The sequence below is a fragment of the Miscanthus floridulus genome, chromosome 18, assembly GCF_019320115.1.
Source record: "Miscanthus floridulus cultivar M001 chromosome 18, ASM1932011v1, whole genome shotgun sequence".
NCBI lineage: Eukaryota > Viridiplantae > Streptophyta > Magnoliopsida > Poales > Poaceae > Miscanthus > Miscanthus floridulus.
This window is the reverse complement of record NC_089597.1, coordinates 129,511,962-129,534,475: the sequence shown is the minus strand read 5'-3', so window position 1 is coordinate 129,534,475 and position 22,514 is coordinate 129,511,962. Positions and strand designations below refer to the sequence as shown.

Below are 22,514 nucleotides of genomic sequence, written 5' to 3'. Positions count from 1 at the left end.
GAAGCAGAAGCTGCTGCCTCCGCGAGGAGGCACGCTGTGTTGCTCGTCTTCCATGACTCTGATGCCTGCCAGCTTCGCCCCCACCTTGATGGCTTAATGGATTAGGAATTAACCTGCAGCACCGTCGAAATTTAGTTAGAGATTCAGAGTTTGGTAATAGTAATGTACTAATGTTTGAATTCGATTTTAGTTGGAGGGACCTTCCTGAGGCAGATGACGACATGTGTATCCTGCTCGAGTTGCAGAAGCTGCCTCCGAAGAGGCTAGCCATGTTGCTCGTCTTCCATGACTCTGATGCCTCCTCGTACTCCACAATCATTGCATTCTGTTTATTGGTTTTTAATTCTGATGATGATTTTAAGGTTTTATTGGTTGCTAATAGTAATGCCAGTTCGTCTTCTGAGAACCCATCCAGGAAAAAATGCTAAATATCAATCGTCACCATATAAAAGAATGCTAAACACTAGTACCATCGCCATATAAAAGAATGCCAAATACCATGAATATTTGTCCAGAAATGCTAGCATTGAAGGGTTGGGACTTGTGGTAGTAAAAGCGCTCTATTGGTTAAAAAAAAACTTATGAAAAAAACAATCTCTGCATATAAGCAAGTGGAACTGAAAGCGAAACGTGACATCTTCAGAAATTGCATCCATGGGCATGTCGACGGTCACGCCGGGGGGCTGTTATGCCTGCTGCTAGATCTGGCGATGCACACGGACGACGACGACGGGGAGGAGCTCTTGCCGGTGCTTGAGGTGGATGCCGCTGCTGGAGGTTGAGGCCGGCGTGGAGTCGGTAGACGACGCTTGCGGGTCCACCTCAAGCTCCCCGTCGTCGTCCCTGTGCCATCGTCAGATCTAGCAGCAGCCCTCCCGGCGTGACCGTCGCCGCCGCCATGCTCATGGTGGATGGATCGGATGGAGATGAGATCGGTCGAGGGATTTTGTGTACTCTGGGTCCAGGGGATGTCCGTTCATGTAATTCAGTTTGCCCAAGGGCTTGTAATTCAGTAGCGCTATTCTATAGCAGCTCTAGGTCTGAACTGTAAAGATATCCTTTCATCTGGGTGTAACGCTATTCTATGGAGATGAAATCCCTGTCTTAGGGCCAGCGATTTGCCTGGACAATGAAGTCGTTTTTTCCATCTTAAAAAAACAATGATATTTCATTTCGTTGTGGATATTGTCAGGCATTACAGGATAGAAACAATGACATTTCATTTCGCTGTGGATATTCAGCCTGTTCGTTTCGTCGTAAACGATCGTGGATTATTTACTGCTGGCTGGTTTGGTGTGAGAGAAAAATACTGTTCCAGCTTATAATCCACGATCGTATACGAGCAAGCGAACAGGCTGATTGTCAGGCATTACAGGATACAAACAATTTTCAGAGTGTAACTCAACAACTCAGATTCTCAACAATTACTGTTCAAAATGGACTGTAGCTTAATGTTACACATAATTATACAATCGGAAATAATTAGAGTTGCAAATCCTGACACAAGCTACAAGGCCCACAGAACATTCAACTTAACTGCAGGGCGGACTTTGTCCTTGATGTATGATCTAATGGCCAAGAGCGTTTTCCCAGACTCCATAACCATAACAGAGCACCGTGGAAGAAGACCCAAGGTGGTGTCCAATGTAAGGCAATCAAGTGATGCAGCATTCTCAAGAATATAGCATGCTAGCTCAACCAAGCTCTTTGCGGAGCAGAAGCCATATTGATCGTCAGAGTCTTGAGGCTGTTGTGGCGTTGTCCTGCCATCTGCCTCAGAGGCGAGGGATCTCCAACAATCGAGCCATGCTGCATCCATAACTGTGACACCTGAAGATTTTTTTTTTTTTTAAAATGCCAGAATTAATAGTTCTGCCATATAGATACACACAAAAAAGAAAAAATTACTAGTTACCATTGCAGGATAAACAATGACTTACTCCCAAGACAAAACTCTCCAGCGAAGGTGCGGCATCAATAAAAGAAACCACCGAGAAGCAGTCATAAGCACGGGAAAACGCAGCTCCACATAGAGTAATACCCAAGAACCTGAGATGTAGGAATTTGCTCGGCAACATCGGTGTGCCAACCACCTGCATAAATATGTTTCAGACTCCTAATATATAACCAGTTAACCACTTCACTAGACTACAATCACCCAGAATCACTAATCTACAATCACCAAGGAATCCACTAATCTACAATCACCCAAGAGTTAACAAAATACCTCATAAGATGAACTAATAGAAAGAGTTTCCAGATTTGGCACAACGGAAGGAAGCTTGACACAAGCATAAGAGATGGCACACTCCATGCTCAGTGTTATGTACTTCACATGCAATGATCCTGCAAGTGAGACTTGTACTCGGCCATATGATGAAAAGTGAAAAGTGGAGATATTTGGAGCTTCGATCTCTATCACTTGCAGTTTGTCACATTCACACACACTGAGACAGCTGAGCCGCTTCATAAGAAAAGGTATATTCAGGCAACCTATCTTGTTGCAATAAAGTAAATTCAAGTCCTCCAAAGCAGTGGAATTCAAAAGGAGGCATCCTAACTCATCCCCTGTGATTCGCACCTGATGGAGACTCGAAGTTGTCAGTTTTTTCAAGCAATCAAGTCCAGCAGTGCTACTGAAGGTGCACCAAGAAAGGTGTAGATGCCGAATTGAGTTTCCACTTCCATTAGATAAAAGTGAGGATGGGAAACAGTATTTTGAGTTGTAACGAGGTGGCACTAGGGTGAGTTCTTCAAGCTCTGGGGTAACAACATTCTTGAGCCAACTATTGAGATAACAATGGGTGTCGGCGTTGTAACCAAAGAATTCAGGGCGTGTTTGGTTCATGCCTTCACCTTGCCACAGCTCGCCACGCCTGACTTCCGCTCGTGTTTGGTTCATGCCGAACCTGCGCCGAACTTGCGGCACGCCGCAACTGCCCAGGCGCTCTCCAGTTCATTTGGGATGCCAACACACGCCGCAGTTCGGGCGGCCGATTTCAGCGCCGCAGTTGCGGCACGGCCAAACGTTCGGTGCGGCAGTTTCTGGACACTGTCCAAACGCGCCCTCAATCTTCAGACTCTTCAAGCCAACACCAGAATGTTTTTTCAGGATGTGGTCAACTGTGCTGTTAAAATCCCTTGTTATGTCATCCTTGCCATCCAAGCCCAGTGATGTTTTGCTGAATGTAATGTTGGGACGGCATCTCCAAGAATCTAAAAAGGCACGAGACACAAGGGCAGCACGGGCAGCGTCTCAGAGTGGCATTAGGGAATGAATATGACGCCATATATCCTGCATGCACAAGCACGGGCTAAAAGTTAAATTTTGGTAACGATAAACAAGTTTAGACTGCAGTGGTGATTTATTCACACTATAGGGGCCACACAACCCCACAACTAAAATCAAATAAAACTGACCTCTAACAAAATCCCGTGAAAAAAATGCTACCTCCATCCCTTAATATTTGATGTTGGTTAGTTGAACATCAAAAATCAATGAGGGAGGGGGTATACCTACTACTAATGCCTGCTGCTTAAAACACTGCTCTGCTACCCAGAAACAATATAATGACCTCTAAAAATATTGTCTTATTAGGTTCAAAAAAACAAAATGTGTCTTACAACAACCTGTCAACCTCCTGTTCTCCTACAGGGAAATTTCGGTAACACCCAACCCTCATTGTCTTAGTTCTATCGATCACCAAGGCCAAATGAAGCTGCACCACATGTTATATTTGTCAGACACCTGGGGGCTAATTTGGTCACGAGCACAAAGTTGGAAAAAGTAATGTTGGAGAAACATTAAGCTTGGTGACAGAGAAAGCTGCAGAGGAGCTCGTGTGAACATACTGATGCAGCCACGGCAAATGTGTAGGCTTAGAAAAGGGGAGGGGGTCGCATCAGAGGTTGTCGACAGTGGCTCGATCTGCCACTAAAGAATCCCTTCTAATCCACAGGTAGTTAACTAGTCGTAGCAAAAGAAGCACATCTGATAAGAAAAACTGCAACAAGACGCCTACAGGCTCTACTCCTTATGACATACTAATGGCAGTTTTCTGCTAGAGGGTAAACTGGTAAAGGCTGGACAAAGTAGAGGTGTGATGTAGTATAGCACAGCTAACAAAGATGACATTCATCGGTTCATGAGATTTTACAAGCTAGCACAGATCCACGAGTTTATACAGTTAGAGCAGCCATGGTGATGTTTCTTTACTGCTTCAAATATATCAGTTGATAGTCAAATCCTTGATTCCCCACCCAGTCAACTTAAATGTAGTATAAACACTCATGTATATCCAGTAAAGTTATCCAACATGTTCCACTGTAAAGAAATTGTTTGCAATGCACTAGTGTCCTCTAGTTATCTGCATATATGGCTTCCATTATCAGCATTACCGTACATCTGGGAGGTCTGGTCCTGAATATCTCGTTTTGTTTCCACCTTTTGGACTGCCATTAGCCTTGTGGCTAGATCTCTTCCCATTACCAAATGAAGAAACCAACCCATCTGCAATTAAACACATCTTGGTTATGACAATAAAGGGCGTACCCAGTGCAGAGAGCTCCCGCTCTGTGCGGGGTCTGGGGAAGGGTGTCAGTGGCAAGCCTTACCCTCGCCTGTGCAATGCGAGGAGACCGCGACTCGAACCCGGGACCTTCCGGTCACAGGCGGTAAGACTCTACCGCTTGCACCAGGCCTGCCCTTCATCTTGGTTATGACAATAGAACAAGAAAAGCACACCGATGCATATGCAGGTGCAATTTGTTTGTCAACCAAATGTTGTGCAACTAAACAGGCTTCATAACCCATCACTTGTGTCAGCATATGTATGCGTTCTTGGAAGAGATTACAATGTTTCCCAAGTTTTATCAGTTATGTACAGTCCAAATGAACACTGGAGTGGAGTGCACCAACCAGGGAGATAGTGAACCCTAGCCCCAGCCCCAGCCACCATTGCCCTCCTCCCAATTCCCAGCACCAACCTTATACTGAGCCAAACAAGGTATTGGCATACATGCTACTTTCTCCGCATGGCCACAAATCTAATGCAATGCTTACTCGCTGTAGTGTTTGGTTGGATACTGAAGAGCACTCTATAAAAAGTTACTATTAATACTGGATGCATGTTTTTTTCCCTCTTGAAATCTCCAGGGAACCAAAGTTTCCAATGGAGCCTCCTTGTGGTATTTAGAGTCAAATGAAAACATTAGCTAGCCAGCTTATAGAAGAATATAGAGGAAAGGGGCAGTCTTTCTATGTATCAGCAAAATAATGTTTTGCTGGGCTCGGATATATAGATGTAAAAAAATGTGCTTGGTCTCCTAGTAGGGAAAAAAAAGGAGTCTAACTTTGTATGTGGGGGGGGGGGGGGGGGGGGGGGGGGGGGGGGGGGGGGGCGGTTGGGGGCGGTTGGATTAATTGGAACCATGTCATTACAATTTGTTTGGAGATAGTACGCCACTACAATTCATGCATTTGGAAGCATGCCACTGTAATTTTGGTTTTGTTGAAAATGTGCCGTTACCATTTGAACTATAATGGAAGGAGGGTTTAATAGAGGTGGAGAGGCCTTACTAGGGTCTCGAATCTGGCCAGGCCGCCGACGCCTCTCCCATTACTGCCGCCGCCGCCGAAAGGAAATGAGGTGATTTAGAGCCAGCAGCCCCATGAAAGGACGATGGCTGGGATTGAGACGGCGGGCGGGCCGGCTTCCTGGCTCGCGCGTGCTCAGAATCCTGTCCTCGCCCAGCAAGGCAGCGCGGGTAGATGACGAAGAGTCGAAGACCCCAAAATATTCGTGGGGTGCATATGAGAGGAGAGAGCAGAGCAGCGGGGACGGGAGGTTTCAGGATTTTGCTTGATTTCGTCCCGTAAAACCACCATTAGAGCTGCCCTTAGAAATCAGTCCGGAGACAGTAAATAAGGATTCAAATAGGAGGGCCAGTTTAGTTGCACTTCAAAATGCCAAATTTTTTAAGATTTTCCATCATATCGAATATTTGGATGTATGCATAAAGCATTAAATATAAATAAAAAATAAAACTAATTATACAGTTTAGACGAAATCCACGAAACGAATCTTTTAAGCCTAATTAGACTATGATCGGACACTAATTACTAAATAACAACGAAAAGCTACAGTAGCGTTTTGCTAAAAAATTTGGCATCCAAACTGGCCCTAAATAAAGATCCATATAGCACTTCAGTTTTTTTTTTTTTTTTGGCGATTAATAGCACCTCAGGGTTAGCTCCAGTGGATTCAAACAGGTCATTACCTGTTCAAGTTAAAGAAAACAGCCGTTGGCAGGCCTATTTCCTACCCGTCTGTGCTTATTGAGGTTTTACATCAAACTTGAAATGGTTTAACTTTGAACAAACTAAAACATCACTTATTTTGGGAGGGATGGATTATTTCCGTCCCTTATGCCTTGTGCTTATGAGGTAATCCCAGTCACTTGTCAGTGAAGGAAATACTCGAGCTTGTACATTGAGTTCAGCCTGAAAAAAGGAAACCCGTTTGCTATAATACATTTGCTGACTTTGCAATAACGTTTGAGATAATCGACTTGCTGGTTTCGACGCAACCATTCCAAGCGATGGAGAACAAGCACAAGGATAACGCACAAAACAATTTCAGCTTGCCAGCCGGGCTTCGGCTACACAACCCAAAAAAGGGAAATCCTGGGGTGGTCATGACAGAAAAATGTGCGCATAAGATCAGAAATCCCAGCGGCAACAGCATATACCTTTTTTAACAAAATTTTGTTTGAAGAGAAATTCCATGTAAAGTACACAAGGTCGAAAATGGTGTCAACAAAGATGTTCGACCACGAAACTACAGTTTTCAGCACCTCCTTTCGCATCTATCTTTCTGCAAAAGTCGCTTGTGAAGGGCTACCCTCAAATGCCTCATTCTAGATCCTCAAGGATTAACTAGTCTGGAGAGCCTCAGGTCTGCTTCTTCTTGGATTTGCTTCTCTGCGCAAACGAAGTGCCCTGCAAGGTAAAAGAGGGAAGGCGTGTCAACTCGTCACAGTCTCATTTCATGAAAGAAGTTTACCCCAGTTTAGTGAGCAAGAACATACCTCCAGCCACTCATCCATGTTGGCATCAGTTGTTCCGGTTCCGAGCTCCACCTTGGGTGCCTTCTTTGTTTTCTACAAGATATTAGTTAAAAAAAATGACTGAGCGATATACAAATCAGCGCACACAATGAATTTTGGTATTAATCAGCGCCAAAACAAGTTGATGATAACTAAATACGAAAATTATGCACCACACAGCATTAGTGTATGATTTCAGTCTGTGTAGGGGTGTGTAGTCCACCTCTACAGTAATATTCAACATTACCCCTTCAAGTAAACTTTTGACTATTGAATGTACTGGGATTCAGGTAAATCACAAAGAAACAACCTGAATTACCACCTCACTATGGTTTATTGAATGCTGAACAGCTTATATTTACTGAAGAAAGGTACAGATTACCCTAAGAAATTTAGAATACAGGATTACCTTCGAGAGCTGCTGAACCTGGCCATATGCCCACAATCCAAAGAGACCAAGAAGTGCAATTCCAAGGGTGATGAGGAACACAGACTCAACACTGAGTAAGCCTCCAGCCTCAACGACCTCGACAGTGCCATTGTAGAATACATTCTGGTAAGGGTGCTGGTCGATCTCATACACTATGTAACCAACCAGATCATAGGCTCCAGGCTGCAAGGGCACAAAACATTAGATATTCATGGTAACAGAAACTGATGCATTGAAGGTAAAAGACACATGAATATCGTGAAATGAAATGTTTCAAAGGTAAAAGAAAATTTAACACACCTGCAAGAACTTGCTCACAATGAATTTATAGGGGAAGGTTGCTTGCACAGAAACAGGAACTGATGCATTGAAGAAATTCTGTAGAAAAAATAAAACAGGTGATAAAAAGTTGTTAATATCATTTTAAAAAGTGCCACAGTTAATTCAAAAAAAATGGCCAGATGATGTATATATCAAAAAGTGCCACAGTTACTTCCGCAAGAATAAAAGATGACAAACAATAAGGAGACTAAATTTCTTTCCTAACCTGAACAGTAAGGTTCTGGCCATACATACGATGGTCAAAAGGAAGATGGAGAGTTGAATGAACAGCAACAACATTCAAAGTTGATTCACCTGTAAACACAGTGTAAGCAAAGGATGAAAAGCACACACAGGAATTAGCATGTCAACCAAATAGTGAAGGCGATAAAACCATAAGCCCAGAGTACCCAAAAATGTGTGTGTGTGTGTGGGGGGGGGGGGGGGGGGGGGGGGGGGGGGGGGGGGATGTGGTTAACCTAATATGACCAACTAAAAGTGAAAGTATACAATTAAATTTGGGATGAACAGTATAGAAACATCCATCGAACAAAAATCAAACTGGTCTTTTAAGGGCCAACCATGCCTTGCAATCTATGTTCTCCATTTAGTTCAACAACAACCAAGTTTCTTTCAATAGTGACAACAAACATGACTACACAAAACTAGTAATATACAAACTAGCTGGCCAACATTGAATAACCAAATCAATTTTAGAACCACATGCTACCACAAATGGAAATGAACATGAACCTGCACTGAGTTACTACGCATTAACAAAACAATACATAGAACACATAAGCATGCAGTTAACAAATTCTGCATGAACAAACAGATGTAAGCAAAGCCCAAAGCAGCTACAAAGCCTTTTGGTCTCAATCAAGTTGGGGTAGACTAGAGATGGGACTCAACATGAGCAACCAGCAAAAAGGAAAAGTTGTATAGTATATAAATGGGAATTAATGCCAATTTGCTATAGAAAGAGAAAAGAAAGAAAGAAATGGGAGAGAAAATTATGGTTACCGTCATTTTGCAGACCAACTAGTAATTCAGTTTCTTCACCTGCTGGTACAACTGCAACAAAATAAAAAGGTAGGCATTATTGGTTACTGTGATCATGAGATAGACTATATATAATTAAAGGAACATCACATGCTGCAGGTATTCATGGAGTCCAGTTTAGAGTTTATCGCAAGTGATAAATACAGAGACCATGGTGAATTATAAGATAAATAATGGATGCTACTTGAAAGTATACTCACTTTTGCCAGCATTTTTGGGGAAGACAACTACTGTCTCTACACCAGGAGCAGGGCTTAAAGGTCCATCACTGGAAACCTGTGTATCATCACCCACAATACCTAGATCAGCCCCTTCAACAACCTCAGCTGCAGCAGCATCTTCCTCCGATTCAGCTCTAGCAACTGTGCAAAGGGGAGGAAAGCTCAATTCAGTGCAAAAGACATGGTGAGGAAGGAAGGGTGTATGCGGAGTTGTATCAACTGTGGATATGGTCCATATGGACAACATGAGACATTTGTTAAACAAGATACAGAAGATAAAACACATTCTATTTGCCAATTCAATAGTTTTACCAATCTTGGGTTGAGCAACAGGATAAAGCATACTTGCAGAGACAGTAACTTTTAGCATTAGCAACAATATCCACTTTGAGCTTCAGGCATAATAAGACCATTATTGCAAAAGTGAGTCAATGATAGAACACAAAGAGAGAACTTATCCTAGCTGATTAAAAGACATGTGGTGCAAGCAGTTCATCATGATGAATACTTGAAATTTAAACCCATGCTACTCACTTCAATTGTCTAATGTGAACGGTGACTGCAGCTTCTACTTTCATAAGCATTTGTTAGTCGCATGGGATTACTAAAAGGCACTGATGTTGTACTTTAAAAATTTTACCAACTGAAAAATTACAGTCTGCATGACAGCAATGAAACATTATCGAGAAATTCCGGAAAATTCCAATAACAGCCAATCCTCAGACGATTAGCTAGCAACATGCAAGCACAGATTCACCCATTTGAGGAAGTCAGCATCACATAAACTTCGCCCAAAATTCTGCCAACTAACGCTCCCCAAGACCCCCCAACCCGTCGCATCTAGGACCCCACTCTGTACATCCGACCAACGCGTCCCAAACCCCCTCCAAAACCACCGGTCTAACCCCCAACCGAGCACGCCCAAAGTCCCAATCCGCCGCAGCCCAGCCGAGCCCGATCAGCTCCATTTCCGCGCGCCGGAGAAGCGGCGCGCACAGATCTAGCGCGGAATTCACGACTAGCGGGGCGGATCTGCGTGGCGGGAAGCGAAGGAGGAGAGAAGGGAAGGGATGGGTACCTCGGGCGGTGAAGGGGGAGGCGGCGAGGAGGAAGGCGAGGAGGAGGGCGGTGAGCCAAACCCTAGTCGCCATGGCTGGACGGGCGGCGCAGATCGGATCGGATCGGATCGCGCGTGTCTGTGCTTGCGTTGCGTGCGCGAAGGGATGAGCGTGCGCGGCGCGGGTACAAGTAGTTGGAGTTATAGCAGTAGCAGCCTAGCAGGACAGGAGGAGCCAGTCGCCGGGTGAGCACAACGAGGTCCACGCACGCAGTTGGATTAGGAAGCCGTCGCAGGCAGCTGCTGCCTTTGGTTTTTCCTTCTCGTGTTTTGTTTGGCACCACATTCAGGCACTGTTCAGAACACGGAAAAATGTTCTCCGTTCATGTGCTTTTTTTTTTGGAAAATTATACGAATCCCTATATGAAATTCATGCACGATTTATATAAAATCTTGTGTCCAAACAGGAGATTATGTTCCTAATCATGTAACAAGGCCATACTTGCATAAGAGCATCTCCAGCGCTCCCTCTTTTCTAATCATCTGTAGAGACAGTGATGTCTAAGAGGAGATGAATTAGACAACTTAAAAATCTAACTCTAAATTATAGCCCATTTTTCTAACCATAGCAAAAACTATGCAAAAGATAAACTATCTAAATGTGCAACTACGGTTTGCTAGTTTGTTGCTATCTCTACCGCAAAAGGAGTAAAACAACCCATGTAAATGCGAAAGCTAAAGAGCAAGGTAGAGATATGCAAACTCCCGTCGACAACTTCAGTATTTTTACCAAGGTATCGAGAATCACGCAAGCTTCCCCCTAGTCCTCGTTGGATCCCCTCGCAAGGAATCCCTCACAAGGGCCAAGCTCCCGGTCGGGTAACTCCGTGGATAGCCTCGGGCCTTCTCCACACGTAAGTGGGTCTCCGACGTGCCTTCCGATAAGCCTCTCCCGGATGCTCCCGTCGTCTTCACTATCAAGCTTCCGGTCGAAATGCCGCGAGCCTTGTTCCCTCCGGTACACGGTGGCGCCCACACCACAACCGTGGTTGGTGTGATCTCGTAAGACTACAAACTCCTCCGATGTACAACAATGGTGCGTGCAAGCCCCGAGTGGTAAGAGGTATGCAAACCTCACTAAACACTAAGTATAAACCTAGAGCAAGCGCATAAGTGGTGGCCTAATCAACCTAAGCACTTCGTAAAACACCTACGCTAAATCACATAATAAATCACTAAGCATTATGCAAGTAAAGATCACTAAAATGGTATATCAACACCCTTGATATATTTCATCAGCTCCACCGTACTCAAATGGCCTGTTGGGGGTCTATTTATAAGCCCCACTGAGAAAGTAACTGTTGGGGACGAAATTTCGCTTTTCTGCTACTGTCCGAACGCTGATCACGTCCTGACCGGACGCGTCCGGTCGTCCAGACCGTTGGAGCCGCGATCAACTGATTGGACGCTGCTAGCGTCCGGTCGTATTTTCACCGCTCTGGAACCTCTCTATACTCGACCGGACTCTGCTGTACTGCGTTTTGTCGATCTGCCGCCTGCGTTCGGTCCAGCGTCCGGTCACTACTACTGCCGAGCTTCTTGATCGGGGCGTCCAGTCACTATGCTACCAGCGTTTGGTCTAACGTCCGGTCACTTCTATGAGCTCGTTTCTTCGCGATCTTGCGTACGGTTTGGTTCTATCTTCATGCTTGGACTTTGCTTGATATCTTAGGTCTTCTCTTGTACTTCTAAGGTCTTACTTATGGTGTTGATCATCGGATCATCACGTCGTATTCGTCCAAGTCATGTCTTGCACCCTAATGAACTACAAAACAATCACTTGCAAATTCATTAGTCCAATTTAGTTGTGTTGGTCATCAAACACTAAAATCCAAAGTAAATGGACCTAATGTCCATTTTCCTTACAATCTCCCATTTTTGATGATTGATGATAACACGACCAAAGTAAGCAAATTATAAAAATTTGGAATTTTAAAAACTCTCTACTTGCTAGGATGCAATACAAGGGACAAGGTTATATGATGCTAAAAGATACTACTTGTAAGACTAGAAGATACCACTTAAAAACTTATCTTGCCCTTACAAAAATCCTCATGTGGTATTATAGATTTAAGCCTTGCTTCCAACAAATTCTTCCCATTACATAGGCAATCCATAATCCACTATCCTCCCTTTTCTCGGACCATTACCACTTGTAGATCATTACCACTTATAAATTATTATGATCTAGCTTATAGCTCTACAAATTAATGCTTGCTTTTGATCCTCTAAATTCTCCCCCTTTGAAATCAAACACCGAAAAGGAAGACATTAGTAGCATAAGAGAGGGTCAAACTTTGTGGTCCTTTGTGTGTAGAGTGAAATAGGTCACAAAATTTGACTCTCACATTATATAGATTAAGCTCCCCCTAAATATATGCATACATATGGTAGAAAGCAAGGCATATGCATATTTAGAAAATTATTGCTCAAGAGAATTTAATCTATATAATGCATGGAGAAAGCATATAAATATCAATATGAAATCAACATGATGATATCGGTTTAGAAATACCACATATGGAAACCAATTTGATTTCTACCACTTTGCAATAACTGGTGGATATTTGAAGTATGATGCTTAACTCTGGGGGACTCTATTTTTCTTGCAATGAGACTACTACACACATGATAAGCTTGAAAATGTGTTAGTCTCAAAGCATCCAACTTGTAGAGTAACCTCCTCCTAAATTTATACACACAAGTGTGGGATACTTGTAGAAGACATGCACATTGATTTTAGAATCAATAATACCACTTGAAAGATGACATCTCATGAATGTGAGAATCATTTTCGAAGATGATATTCGAGAGAAATTATCTATAATTTGGACTTCGGCACATATTAGATGAACAATCAAAAGACAAGCTATGTGTTGTGCTCCTAAATAATTTTAAACCATGTAGGTTTGCTTCAAGGGTTAAGAATGAGACCGAGCAAGCCTACCATAAGATATACCTAGTGTATGCATGACAAAAAAATATAAGCATGCAAATGCAAATATAGGTATAAAAAAGTAACTAGATGCTTAAAGATATCAATTTGTAAGAAATACCACTTGTAGAAAATGTAAATTGATATTACTTAAAGAAAATTGAATCTGAAACGACCCTAATTTCCGCGAAGGGAAATCCACAGCGTCGAAGTGTAATAAGATTTTGTAGATCATATTACCTAAATTCCAGTCGAATATCACATCCATACAACGATAATATCAGAGTACAAATAGTGCGGAATTACATAATTTATTACATCGCCGCATTGGCGGAATCAAAAGTAGCATTCATTCAGAACAGCTTGAAGATAAGATCGCCAAACTCGAGCGTAGGCACGAACCTCTCATCCGTCAAACTCCTCGGAGCTATACTCCTCAGCAGAACTTGTGTGCCAAAATTTATCAGTACGATTTGTACTAGCCACTCCCATCCCTATGAGCATTGCTTTGTGGAAATTAGATGCAAGTGGGATATAGTCAAAGGAACCTATAAAGCTAGGGTTTCCTATACAATAGCATATCAAGTAAATAGTAATAGTTTGCCAAGTTTTAACATCATTCCCACACACATTCCACTCTATTCTCTTTTCCGATCTAGGTTTCGATCTTGGGATCAACATACCACCATCTCCATATTATCACCATACCCTACCATTGCTCAGTCGAAAGGCCAACTCCCTCTCGGCACTGTCTCAAGGCCCGTAGCCCCTGGCTACGACTGACACTCTCTCACGTGGGAAGAAGAGAAGGACTCATCTCACTATCTAGTTTAAGCAAAACCCAAGAAAGGTCCATAGCCGACAAGTCGGCACATGTATCGATCGATCAACCATACACTCTGTAGAGGTTTTACATAACCACAAGATCCGCCTTCCTCGCTGACCGTCGTCAACTAGGCTGATTCCGGCTGCTTGCTAGCCTAGGATAATGCCACTCTACCATTCAGCCCTGGTTCACCCCAAGTCAAATCTGGGGTGGCTAAAACTGTGAGTCATGAGCCAGGTCCACAAGGTCTCCATAAAGTCTCGAAAGGGTGTGGGGAAAATCCTCCGCGCCCCGTACCTCCTTACACTGTCCGCTATCAACCTAGCAGTAGTGACAATATCCTACCAAGTAGTCCAGCCGTCCCGCACCATATAGGGCGAGTGGTACATAAGGCTTTCCGGTGAATCTGAGTACTAGTAAGTCCTTAGGGATGACCAAGCCAGAATGTCTCCATTAGGGTTCCCATTCATCGTGCCACCACAGCACCTCCATCCCGGGCTCCACCCGTCATAGGTTCACACCCAGGTCCACCTCATATACCATTTACCCACCACAGGTATCCATTTCCAGGGGTGCCTAGGTAGCATCCCATAGCAAGACTTGCCCCAGGCTCATCGTATACTCCAACTTAGTCGACACAACCCTCACCCTCCACACACCCAAGTCACACACGCAGCACTCTTCCCATAGTCCAGGTAACACCAGTTTCCACCACGCACGTAGTAGAAGCGTAGTAGAAGTGTAAGCAATGAAATATATAGCAGTAAGCATGTGTCTAGCCTAATAGCAGGGTATGCAGGGGTAAGGTTGCATCAAGGTAAAGGCTTTTAAGCAAGCATACTATTATGCAAGTTCTAGCATAATATAATTGTAGCAGTAAAGTAAAGCGATAGCAGTTCTATATTATCCATGCGTAATAGGTGCTACGAGATTGGGTGGGATGTGACACCTTCAGTGTAGTCGTCTCCGTTCTCCTCACGGTACTCATGGTCCTCGTTCGTCAGGTTCTCCTCCGAGTCTGCATTGTTCGCATTGTAGTCGCGTTAGCGACGTCTATAGAAATAGAACAAAGAAGCAAGGGAAATTCAAAAGAGCCAAATGCACTCAAACATGGGTTCATTGCGTAGAGCTTGATTTTAGATGAATTTTGGTCCTAGTTTCGTATTTTTTCAAGATCGTATGAATTAGTTATGAATTTCCGAAGTTTAAATCATTTCTGAAATTGGATAAAGGCTGAATTAATCCTAGGCTGACACATGTCATGCTATGGTTGGTCCATGTGGCTTGTTGACGTCAGCATCACAGTTCTGAACTGACAGGTGGGTCCCAGCTGACGTCAGCATGACGTCATCAATGTCGTCCACACCGACGGGTGGGGCCAAAAGCTTTTGGGTCACTGACAGGTGGGTCCGGTCAAGGTCAACGTCAGTCAATGATGAGTCAACGATCAACCATCACGGTCACTGACATGTGGGCCTGGTCTGCTGACGTCAGCAGCTGATGTCAGCGTGATGTCAGCATGACATCACCTCGGCTGTGCTGGCTTCTGACATATGGGTCCCACGTGACATCATCATGATGTCAGCATCTGACGTGTGGGTCTAGGGTGTTTGTGTCACCGACAGGTGGGGCCAGGTCAACGGTCAGTGTTGACCAGTCAACGGTCAATACGGGCTGGGTCCGAACTGGGCCGGTTGGGCTTCGGGTTGGGCCGGTCTGGGCCGGGTCGAACACGTGGCATGCTGTGACGCGGCCACGTCATGGCCGTGGGCTCTTACTGGGCCGTGGTCCATGGCTGCGGTCTACAATGGACTAAGTGGTGCTAGTCCATGGACCACAGACTGGTCTATGGTGGATCGAGTCCACCCGTCGCCTCCTAGGCGTGGTCCAGGTACTCCGGGTGCACGCGTAGGTGGCCGACGAGGGGGGGGGGTGTTCCCCTATTTTTCCCGCGGCGGTGCTCCTGCTAGCGGCGATCTTCACTGATGAGCCTCTATGGCGAGGCTGGTGTCTGATTGGTGTGGGGAAAAGTTTCCCCGGGCCATGGCGACTGCGTCTGCGGGGTCAAGGTGGCGACCAGAGCTCCCCAAGGTGTTGGCCATGGCGAGCGGTGGCTCGGCAGGGCTCGCTGGTGGCAAGGTCGCGCATGTCGGCTCTTCGATGGCTAGTGCTGGGCAGATGGGGCTTCTATGATTGTCCTGTGGGTGCACGACGAAGGCATCTAGGGCTCAAGCGGAGCTTCGGACTCCTAGGTTGCCGTTTGGGGCTCCAGCGGCCATGGCGACGCGATGTCGATGGCGATGCGCACGCTAGTGCGCTACGGGCTCTGGTGGGGTGTCATGGTGGTCTCGGTGTGCGCGTGGGTGCATGTGTTCCAAGTGGCTGAGGCAAGGCACTGGCCTATGCGCTCCAGGCATGGAGCGCCATGGCCGACGGTGAGGTCCAGCGGCAGAGAGAGACCGGAAGGGGGGAAAAAGCTCACCGTGGGTGGCGTGGAAGACTGGATGGCGATGCCGTGTCGATGCGAGGCCGTGCAGCTCCGGTGTGGCTATGCAGTGCCGTGCCAAGCCACGTCAGTGACAAAGCGCCAGCGCCGTCTTCGGCTTCGACAACCTCCTCCTCCGTGGTGGCTTCGGTGCTTTCTTCCTCTCCTTCCTTCCCCTTCTCCCTCCTCTCTCTTGGTTCCGGTGCACAGCGTATGGCCACCAAATGGCGGCGGGTGATGGATGATTGCTAGGGCTCTAGGGCTGGGGCTTCTTATAGCCAGAGCTTCGAGCTCCACGGCGGACGGCTAAGGATCGCGCCGAGCGCATCGAGCGGCTTACGAGGCGTGGGTGGTTGGCATGGCGTTGGCGTGGGCACTGCGCCAAGGGGGGGCAAGGCCATGGCTCAGGCATGACCCCCTGCCCTGCCCTGCCATTGCTGTCGGGGCTCTGTCGCACGATGGTCGTGCGTGGCGTGGAGAAGAGGAATAGTAGGGCTGACTTGCGAGGTCCAGCAGCAGCGGCAGCGAGCAAAGGCGGGGAGACGCGCGGGCGTGGGCGTCGTGCGGCTGACACGCGGGGTCCAGCAGCAGTGGCTGCAAGCGGAGGCAGGGAGACACGCGGGCGTTGCTGGGCCACAAGCTGGGCCACGCGCGCGCTGGGGCTGGCTGGGCCGAGCGGCTAGGCTGTGAGGCCTTCTTCTCCCTTTCTTCTTTTCTTTTTTTTGTTTTTCATTTCCTTTCCATTGTTTAAATTCAAATTTGGTTTAGATTGCGAATTTAAAACTGAGGTAACTTGTTCATTGGAGTTTAGGGAATTTTGTTTAGTAATAAACTTTATAGAATTGTTAGTCATAACATAAAGCAATGAGAATCCAAATCACAATTTAAGTTAATCATGTATGCAACATCTATTTAATAGAAATTGATAATCATAATCAACATATGATACATTATGCTTATGTATTGACTTAGGTTGGGTTACTTCTAATGCAACTCCTGGTTGGGTTACTTTACATGACACTCATCATCACATGGAGGTTTTGAGAAAAATTTTGTAGTTGGTATTTTTGATGTATGGATTTTTGGGTTGTTACAGAATCTAGTTACCTAACATGGGAAGGAAAATTTGGGTCCATAGTATTCACTAACCCACTTGGCAATGTTTTGTCTATCATGATGCACCCCGTGAAATACACTCATACTTTGCTAAGTCTCCAAATTCCCTGAAGTCCATCGGACTTCTTACTTCCCTTTCGGGATCCAAACCTTCTTGGTACTCTTCATGTTAGAAATGATTTCCTTTAGCACCCAAAAGCGTTTGACCTCATTGTTGACTTGCTTGTTCACCTTGATGGCCACCACCTTGTCATTTTTCTTCTTCTTCAAGAGATAAGGTGTGGAGGCCTTTTTATCCACCTTGTTGGTGTAGGTGTTGGAGAGCTTACTTGTTTGCTTCTTCTCTTTCTTCGTAGCTCCTCCCCCATTCTTCACCTTGCACTCATAGGACTTGTGGCCTTCCTTGTGACACACGTAGCAAACAACAGTTTGTCCTTCATCAAGCTTCTTCACTCCCTTGACGGTGTTATCTTGATGAAGTTGGGCTTGCTTCGCCTTGCCTTTCACTTGAGTCAAGTTCTTGATGAGGCAAGCTACTTCTTGCTTGAGTTGCTCATTCTCCTTTGCAACATCTTGTGTGTATGTATCTATAACAACTTTCTCAACACAAACTTAGTTGCACAAAGATGAGTTTAAACATAAATCATTACAAGAAGTAGAGGCATCCTTTTTAGACATGTTAAAGATAGAACTTTTCTTTTTAGATGTCTTGGTAGGGGTTGTACTAACGGCTTCAAGATTAGCAACTTTATTAGTTAGCTCATCATAATATTTGCACATGGTTTCCATTTTACCAAGCAAACTTTTATAAGCATCTTGTGAGCTAGCTAACTTTTCTTTTAATTTTTCATTTTTCTTTACAAGTTGCTCATCATTGATTGTGCATGCATTTGTTGTTGCACTAGCCTTAAGTTGCTCAATTTTAGTAGATAGTTCAATATTGAGATTAGCAAAGTTCTTATATTATTCAAACAAAGTTTTGTATGCTTCTTCTAAACTATCTAGATTTTCTTTTATTTTTCTGAGCTTCTTTTGTTGACTAGTGCAAACTTTAGCATAATTAAGATTTTGTTGCATAATTTTATCATAAGAAGGCATTTCATCATCACTCTCACTCTCACTAGAGGATGAGCTTTCGTTACCTCGTGCCATAAGGCACATATGAGAAGAGCTTGATGATGAGTGCTTGTGGCCCTACCTCTTGTGATGGTATTTTTCTTCACTTGAAGAATCATCCCATAACCTTATTGATGTGAGGGCTTGGTTCTTGCATGCCTTCTTTTTTGTCTTGGGTGTGGGCTTGTTTGGACAAACTTCCACAAAGTGTCCTAACTCGCCGCATCCATAGCATCCTCTTTTTCTTTGCTCATTTCTTTGATTGGTAAAAATGAGATCTTGGATTTGGATGGGCACACCCTTGACATTGAGCCTTTGGATCATCTTCTCCACCTTGTTGATTAGTTTGATTGATTCTTCATCAAGGTCGGAGGTGGAGGAGGAAGATTGATCATCTTCACTAGAATCTTCATCATCATCATCGTCGTCGTTGTCCTCATCTTCTTCGTCATCTTCACTTGAGGAGCTTGAGCTTGAACTTGTCTCAACTTGTTTGCCCTTCATCTTCTTTTTCTCGCTGCATGCGAGAGCTTTGTCTTTGCTCGATGAAGAGGCTTCATCTTGACCCATCTTATGTGACATTTCAAATGTCACTAACTTGCCAATGACTATGCCCAGGGTCATGGTGCTCAAGTTCTCCATGTTGTGAAGGATGATGATGATGCTTGCATATTTCTTTTATGGTAGCACTGAGATGATCTTCCTCACGATATCCGCATCATCTAGCTTTGTTAATCCTATTGAATGGAGCTCATTGATAATTAGATTCAAACGAGAATACATATCACAAACAAGCTCATCATCATTCATTGTAAAGGAATCATAATTTTATTTAGCTAGACAATGTTTTTGCTCATGGACATTAGATGTGCCGTTATGGAGCTTTTGGAGTTTTAACCAAATTTCATATGCCGTATTTAAAGTGAACACTTGGTTAAACACATCCATGCTAAAAGATTCAAACAAGCAATTCTTAGCTCTAGCATTGAAATGTATTTCTTTTTCTTCACACTTTGTGGGTTTATCGAGATTCTTAATGGATTTCATCCCATCACGAGTGACTCTCCAAACTCTTAAATCAACCGCCTCAAGATAGCAAACCATTCTAGCTTTATAATAGAGGAAGTTAGTGCCGTCAAAGTGTGGAGGCCTAGAGATATCCATCCTAATCACTCTAAATATCGTCGGCTCAACGGCGGTTAAGCCAAAGGTCTAAATTGAGCTAACCGGCTCTGATACCACTTGTAGGGGATCATGATGCCTAAGAGGGGGGGGTGAATTAGGCAACTTAAAAACTAACTCTAAACTATGACCTCTTTTTCTAACCTTAGCAAAAACTATACAAAAGATAAACTATCTAAATGTGCAACTACGGTTTTGCTAGTTTGTTGCTATCTCTACCGCAAAAGGAGTAAAATAATCAATGTAAATGCGGAAGTTAAAGAGCAAGGTAGAGATATGCAAACTCCCATCGACGACTCTGGTATTTTTATCGAGGTATCGAGAAGCACACAAGCTTCCCCCTAGTCCTCGTTGGAGCCCCTCGCAAGGGCCAAGCTCCAGGTTGGGTAACTCCATAGATAGCCTTGGGCCTTCCCCACGCGCAAGTGGGTCTCCGACGTGCCTTCCGGCTAGCCTCTCCCGGATGCTCCCCGCCGTCTTCACTATCAAGCTTCTGGCCGAAATACCGCGGGCCTTGTTTCCTCCGGTACATGGTGGCGGCCACACCACAACCGCGGTTGAAAGGTCCTAATATGGCTAGAGAGGGGGTGAATAGCCTATTTAAAAATCTACAAATCAACTAGAGCAATTTGATTAGTATGATAAATAGCAAAATATAAACTTGCTCTAGCTCTACAAGAGGTTACAAGCCACCTATCCAACAATTCTAGTTGCAATAATTACTAGGCACACAACTTGCAATGTTACTACTCGCTAAGAGCTCTCAATCTTGCTACTCTAAAGAGCTCCACTAGATGAACTTAAAAAAACAAAGCAAGCTCTCAAATCTAATTACACTAAATAGCTTGACACAACTAGTTTGCAAGAATATAAATGAGTGAGTAGGGTGATTATACCACCGTATAGAGGAGTGAACCAATTATAAGATGAATACTAAATCAATCACCGAGAGAATACCAAAGGGCAAGAGACAACCAAATTTTCTCCTGAGGTTCACGTGTTTGTCGGCACGCTAGTCCCCGTTGTGTCGACCAACACTTGGTGGTTCGGTGGCTAAGAGGTGTTGCACGAACCTCATCCACACAATTGGACACTACAAGAACCTACCCACAAGTGAGGTAACTCAATAACACAAGCAATCCACTAGAGTTACCTTTTGGCTCTCTACCGGGGAAGGCACAAGACCCCTCACAATCACCACGATTGGAGCCAAAGACAATCACCAACCTCTTCTCAATGATCCTCGCTGCTCCAAGCCGTCTAGGTGGCGGCAACCACTAACAGTAACAAGTGAATCCTGCAGCGAAACATGAATGCCAAGTGCCTCTAAATGCAATCACTCAAGTAATGCACTTGGATTCTCTCCCAATCTCACAATGATGATGAAACAATGATGGAGATGAGTGAGAGGGCTTTGGCTAAGCTCACAAGGTTGCTATGTCAATGCAAATGGCTAAGAGAGTGAGCTTGAGCCATCCATGGGGTTTAAATAGAAGGGCCCCATGAAATAGAGTCATTGGGCTACTCACTGCACTGAACACAGGCCGACCGGATGCTCTGGTTAGATTGACCAAACGCTGGACCTCAGCGTCCGATCGTGCGATGCACACCACGTGTCCCCTCTCTTCAAATACTGAGCGTCCGATCCCAACGGTTAAGTGATGACTGAACGCGCTACTGCGAAGTGACCGAACGCTGGACCTCAGCGTCCGGTCATTTCCAGTAAGGTTCCATTCATGCAAAATCAGCTCGATCAGACTCACCCAGCGTTCGGTCACTCAATGTCTCTTCTGTGTGCCACCACATCAGCGTATGTCAGCATTGACCGGACGCACCCTGTCAGCGTCCGGTCACTCTTCACGCCAGCGTCCGGTCACAAGACCGAGACGTGTGCTTACTGCTGCTACTGACCAGATGCAGGACCCCAGCATCCAGTCACTGCACTACCAGCGTCCGGTCACTCTGTGAACCCCTATCTTTTCTGTATAAGGCACCGGTGGCACCGTCGGACTGTCCGCACTCTACGGGCGGACACTTCGCCGGTGAAGTTTCCAACCCTTGCTCAAAAGTGCCAACCATCAAGTGTCACTGTAACAAAACCGACCAATTATACGAAATTAAGTAAGAAAATCATCCGCCAGAGCAGACGATTTAGCAAACTTAAGCCCGTATAACCCGGTAGTCCGTGAAATCATGAAGGATTTCAAACTAACTTACATACCAGCCAAGATTATAATAAGTTAAGCGGTCACCATCATATATTACATAAAATTTCGCATCACAGATACATCAGAGTGTAAACATAGTTATTACAAAACAAGTTCGAATAAAAGTAGCGAAAGCCATTTGTTCAAAACCACACACACTCACACGGAGTTCAAAGACAGTGCCAGCTAATGATCATCTCCAACAAAAGCATCAGACAAGACATAAGGAATGACCATGCCCATGGTTCTAAGCATCACCCATCATAGGATAAAGGTAGTTGATATAGTAGCCGTAATACATCTGCCCATCTGCAACAAGTGGGAATAAAACCCTGAGTACAAGAAGGTACTCAGCTAGACTTACCCGACATAACCGAAAATAAGGTGAC

The 22,514-nt window shown here is 44.7% G+C and overlaps 1 protein-coding gene and 1 pseudogene across 1 annotated transcript; both read right to left on the bottom strand.

Moving 5' to 3' along the window:
* Positions 1–1,445: 1,445 nt before the first annotated feature.
* Positions 1,446–5,922, bottom strand: LOC136522906 (putative F-box/FBD/LRR-repeat protein At5g56810; annotated as a pseudogene).
* A 786-nt stretch (positions 5,923–6,708) lies between these two features.
* Positions 6,709–10,398, bottom strand: LOC136520781 (translocon-associated protein subunit alpha-like). The gene is made up of 8 exons (XM_066514432.1): positions 10,220–10,398; positions 9,121–9,282; positions 8,882–8,932; positions 8,085–8,173; positions 7,838–7,915; positions 7,517–7,720; positions 7,090–7,161; positions 6,709–7,000 (listed from the first exon to the last, which is right to left on the bottom strand). Exons 1-8 carry the CDS (start codon positions 10,290–10,292, stop codon positions 6,953–6,955), a joined length of 777 nt encoding a protein of 258 aa, XP_066370529.1. The 5' UTR covers positions 10,293–10,398; the 3' UTR covers positions 6,709–6,952.
* Between the last annotated feature and the right edge of the window lie 12,116 nt (positions 10,399–22,514).